Source organism: Prosopis cineraria, unplaced genomic scaffold (genome assembly GCF_029017545.1).
Source record: "Prosopis cineraria cultivar Desert tree isolate PC_DT_omini unplaced genomic scaffold, ASM2901754v1 PC108, whole genome shotgun sequence".
Taxonomy (NCBI): Eukaryota; Viridiplantae; Streptophyta; class Magnoliopsida; order Fabales; family Fabaceae; genus Prosopis; species Prosopis cineraria.
In genome coordinates, this window is record NW_026555435.1 from 10,530 (window position 1) to 16,191 (window position 5,662).

Below are 5,662 nucleotides of genomic sequence, written 5' to 3' on the forward strand. Positions count from 1 at the left end.
TATCTTCTCATTAGAGAAAATTTTGTTTGAGACATTGTCAGGCACTAAACATGGACACCCCTCTTGATGATATGAATTATGTTAAATAATGTTGTTTTAAAAGAATAAAACTTTATATACTTTTTTTTTTAATACAAACTTTATAAACTTAAGGAGTCCGTATAAAGTTTAAATGAGAGAATGGGATTGGGCCGTTAGGTCCATAAGCCCAGCAAGGTTCGTCACTCGGGTATCGCAATTGAAAGCTAATTTCCAGTCTCAATACCTAGTTGATCGCAGTCCAGATCCATGGCTCTTTGGAGAGCTCGCGCAGTTTCTTCTGCGTTTTCGAGTATTGGCATTCTCAACTTCCTCAAACCTTTATCATTTCTTAACAATGCTTCTCGAAATTTTGCTTCCGGTACTTGACCTCTCTCATCTCTTTTATTCTCCTGCTTTTTCCGTGGCGTTTTTATGTTCCTACGAAACCTAGGCTTTCATGTCAATGGGGTGAACGAAAAATGATTTATCTGTTAATGTTGATTTTTTTTTTTTGGCTGAGAAGTCGAATATTCCAAATGGTTTTAGTCGGATGAAGATTGAAGGGGTCCGCTTCTTTTCTGGATTCAGAAGGGTGGCTTCCTGTGTGTTCTACATGGTTGCCTTTGCCGTAGACCGTAGTGAGAGTGAGTGAGTGATAAGCTGTAGGGTTTGCTCAAGTTTCTAACGTTTTAGCCTGGTTTCAGTGAAGATGATAGGAATAGGAATTGGGTGAACTAGTCTTGAAGGCTTTTTTCAACATTACTTTAATTGAAAGGCTTGAATGCCTAGTTTACGGGGATTGGGCTTGCTCTGTTATTCTTACATGGGGAGTAGAGTATCTTATTTATTTTTAAATGTTCAAAGGAGCTTAGCTTCATGGTGATTTTCGAGTTCAGCCAAGGACAAGCGCTCACGAAAATGTCTGGATCAGTGTTGTTAAAGGCAATAGGCACGCTCAAGCCGAGTGAAGCAAGTTGCTTCCATGTGAAAATGCATAATATATAGACAACAAATCTAAGATAAAATGATAAATTGAAATTTACTTAACCTTCATATAAATACTCTGAAAAATTGTGTCATATGAAGAAACACAGAGACAAAAGTAGCAATCATTTTATACATTAAATACTTTGAAAAATTGCAACCAAGTGCCAAAAGGTGCACAAGGAACCCAAAGGCGAGCACCTAGGTGAACCCATCACCTCTCTTCACACTAGAGGTGATGGGGCTGTTCTGCACTTCGCCTCAGCACCTAAGGTGCAAAGGCGAGTGCCTTTAACAACGGTGATTTGGATGCTTTTTCATTAGAGCAATTGAGTAAAGAACATGCTGAAGCTTGACACTGGATTTCTTGACATATATTTCTGAAGTTTATTTTATTTTCATTCCTTTTATGGAAACAAATATGAAAATTTTTTAGTTCTGTCTCATAAGTTGAAATAATTGAAATCAAAAGGTTTGGATCTATTGATGGTTTCTTTCGTTACTTTCTTAGAATGATGAAAATTGTGCTCAGATAAATCCATATTTGTATCCATTTCCATTCAACTAGAGGAGGATGTGTATAGATATCTTTTTATTTTGATTATGCAGAATTGAATAGAATCATAACATGCTGTCTTGCCAAGAGTATTGAAATAAGCAGTTCTGTTTATTGGCGTTTACTATGTCATACAAAAGTTAGGAGCTAATAGGTTTGCCTTGCTATCACATTTTACCCTTATTTCTGGTGGTCAATCAGAAGAATGGAAAAAAACAATAGAAGAGCAGCATAAAATGTGTTGGAAGTTGTCAAGATAATTAGTTTGCTAATTTTGTTATTAATTACCTCGTTTGTTGGTGACTGTAAAATCTATGTGAGGGGTATCACATTGTTTTAGAGGATTGTTGTATCATTGTAATTGTGTTAGTTTCTGTTAGTTAATAATAAAATACTCCTTCCAGTCCAAAATATAAGCAATGTTTTGGACAAATCCGCATGCTAACAAAGTCCTCATTCTTATAAAAATATATATTGTTTTCTTGTTTTACCTTTTCCTAAAAGCTTGATAAATGATAGAGCACAATGGCGTCTTGCAATCCATGTAGCCGATCCCACCTAGTGGGATAAAGGCTTGTTGTTGTTGTTCTTGTTTTATCTTTAGTTTCAATTACTAATGTATTTCACGATGAGTGAGAGATAACTTTACATCAAGATTTAGGTTGATAAATACAAGGGTTAAAATTGGATTTTTTTTTTCATGTATTAGGTTGCTTATATTTTGAGTCAAGATTAGCTTAGAGAAAATGTTTATATTTTGGAGCGGAAGAAGTAGCTGTTGGGGGGTGTTAGTTAGTTAAAGGTTGTTAATAGCCCTCAGGAATAGGGAGGCTATAAGTACACTTCACTAATGTAATTCAGATGGCATGACCTTGGTGTGAATTATTCAGTGTATTATTCATGATTCTCTTGGAAAGCATTGGAAAAGAAGGGTGTTTGGGTTGCTTATATTCGAGCTATGCAAAATTTGTGAGGGGGCAACAACTAGTATGAGAACATCTTGTGGTGAAATAAAAGACTTTCTTGTAAAGATTGGGTTGCATCAGGGATAATCTTTGAGTCATTATTTGTTTAACCTAGTCTTGGATGTTTTGCTTGAGCACATTCAAGAGAAAATCTCCAAATGTATACTTTTCGCGGATGGGATAGTTTTTGTTGCAGAGACAAGAGAAGAGATTAACCATAAACTTGAGTTATGGTGGACATTAGAGTCAAAAAGTTTGTGCCTGAGTGGAAGTGAGACGAAATATTTATAATGTAATTTTAATAAGAAGTCAAGGAGTAGTAATTTGAAAGTGAAATTGAGTGATCAAATTATACCTCAAATGGAAAAGTTTAAATATTTTGAAGCTATTATTCAATATAATGGAACAATTGATGGAGATATTTTACATAAGTTACAATTTGGATGGTTTGATTGGAGAAATGCTAAAGGAGTTATTTACGATTGTAAAATACCTAATAAACTTAAAGGGAAGTTTTATTGAATTGCTATAAGATTAGCAATATTATATGGTAATAAATGTTAGGCTTTAACGGGACAGCAAGAGCATAAAGTTGGAGCAGTAAAGATGAGAATGTTAAGATGGATGTGTGGATATATACTTAAAGACAAAATCTAAAATGAGTGCGTTAGAGAAAAAGTAGATGTCACACCTATTGAGGGTTGGTAGAAAATTGTTTGAGATGATTTGGACATGTATAAAGAAGATTACGGGAGGCACTTGTGAGGAAAGTAGAATAGATAACTTTGAGCCCTGTCAAGAGGGGTAGAGGAAGGCAAAAATAAATACTTTTGAAAATTGTTGATCGAGACCTCTTTGGTAACAATATTTCTAAAAGTTTGATAAATGATAGAGTACAATGACATCGTACAATCCATGTAGCCTACACCACTTAATGGGTTAAGGCTTGTTTTTGTTGTATTATTCAGGAATCTCCTTGTCTCTTTTCTTCTCTCTCTCATCTCTCTCTCTCTAAACCTCTCATCTCCTTTGTTTCTCATTCTTCTTCCTCTCTTTCCCTCTCTTTCCCTTTTCTTTCTAGATTGTAAGCATTCAACATAGGGAGGTGTATTAAGTGTTACCTCACCCCATGCGGGGATTAGTTCTCATTACCTTTTAGTTAAAGGTAGATTGGTTGTTTCTCTTTGTTAATTCCGATTTCTTGTTGATCTCAGTTTTGGATTATTGTTTGTATTGTTACCCCGTTAAATTTTGTCAAGTTAACAAAATGTGATATTGATTTTTGTACCAAAAGAAAATGTGATAGTGATTTAAGATTTTAACCTGTTGTTGTTTCTTCCCCTTTCTCTGGTGTTAGATCCATGTGTATATAATATCAATCCTTCTTACTTTGTTTTGCTATTAACAGATTCTGCAAACACATATAACCGCAGTGCACGTGAGAGTGTGATGAATCAAATGATGTATTCTGACATAAATTCACAAATTGGGAGTTGCATGCCACTTAACGCTATGAGAATTGGGACAATCATTCATAACATAGAGATGAACCCAGGGCAAGGTGGCAAAATGGTCCGAGCAGCCGGGACTTGTGCGAAGATATTGAAAGATCCTTCATCAAGATATGTCTTAGTGGAACTCCCTTCAAAGAAGACAAAGTTGTTTGATTCCCGTTGCAGGGCTACAATTGGTAGAGCGTCCAATCCAACTCATGGTGATAGGAAGCTTAGGAAGGCTGGGCAGAGCCGGTGGCTTGGTCGAAGGCCAGTAGTTCGAGGAGTGGCCATGAATCCTGTAGACCATCCTCATGGTGGAGGAGAGGGTAAGAGCAAAAGTAGTGGAAAATATGGGAGAGTTTCTGTTTCACCTTGGGGCAAACCGACTAAGAGTGGGTACAAGACTGGCCCTCTAAAGCGCAGAAGGTAAGCCTGAGACTATATTTTCTTTGGTTAGCTTGAGCTCTTCTGTGTGATGATGTTAGTAATAATTGCTGTAACATTTATGTATGTTACAAGATTTTATCTGTCTAATTGATGAATTCTAAAAGGGCAGTCTTTTTGTGGATTTTGTTGGAGTGAATTGGTCATTGCAAGTTAATCGGTTTTCAGATGTTTCCATTTTCTGCTATACACAACATAAGGGTTTAGTAAGTTCATGAGGCTCCTCTGTTCACAGTAGGAAATTTGGCGAAGGTCCTATTCTTCTTTGATGAACTAAATTTAGATCAATTTTGTTTACGTGGACAGAGCACAATGACATCATGACATCATGTAATTATATAGTTAACCTCATTTAGTAGGATAATGTTAGTGGTGATTGTTTGTTTCCTTCGGTATGAATATTTGGCTTTAAAAGGCATGTTAACTTGATGATTTCATTATACATTTTGTTTTTGAACTGACTGGCCTCGTTATTCATAAATAGAGTAAGCCTAAAAAGAGAGAGAGATTATTATTATTATTATTCCCCCCCCCCCCCCAAATTTCTGTTTTTGCTTTTTGTTTGAGTTGCTGATCAATTATGAAGCTGGCTGGCTTAGCTAAATCCCAATTCCCCAGTATTGCAACCTTTTTAGTGCTTCAAACTATTTATTTTTATACTTTCTTTTATTAATTAATTTATTAATCTGGGACAATCATACATATGAGTTTGTAAATCAAGATATTCATATTCCTGACGCTTGAAGATTCGGCACACGAACATCAAGCTATGAAAAGCGGATATTTCTGTTTATTTTATCGTTAATATAATTATAAGTAATTGTTCAATTTTTCTGCGAGAATTCTTTTTTGGTGCCCAATATTTTCTGCGCTATTGTGCACAACGGTAACCCACGTAATTTGGAAAGAAATTTCGTATTGTTACCAGCTAAAAGAATAAAATAGATGTCCCATTGAAGTACAGTGCGCACCATTTGCAAATCAAGATATCTGCAGCAATTTAGCGTTGAAGTTTATGCGTATTTAGACAAATTTCTCATTGCACTTTCAAAATTTGGGAAAAGAAGTGCAATGACTTTAAGAATAGCTTGTAAACTTGCTATGTACATGACCCCGCGCCCGCGCGCACATATATATGTATGTATTTAATATATCTATATAACTAGATTGGATTTAAATGTTGTTGGATTCAACTG

At 35.6% G+C, this 5,662-nt stretch overlaps 1 protein-coding gene across 1 annotated transcript; it reads left to right on the forward strand.

Annotated features, from left to right (window-relative positions):
* Positions 1-239: 239 nt before the first annotated feature.
* LOC129295414 (60S ribosomal protein L2, mitochondrial-like) lies at positions 240-4,623 on the forward strand. Its single transcript, XM_054933938.1, has 2 exons — positions 240-400; positions 3,935-4,623. The coding sequence occupies exons 1-2, from the start codon at positions 289-291 to the stop codon at positions 4,450-4,452; spliced, it is 630 nt and encodes a 209-aa protein (XP_054789913.1). The 5' UTR covers positions 240-288; the 3' UTR covers positions 4,453-4,623.
* The last annotated feature ends 1,039 nt before the right edge of the window (positions 4,624-5,662 follow it).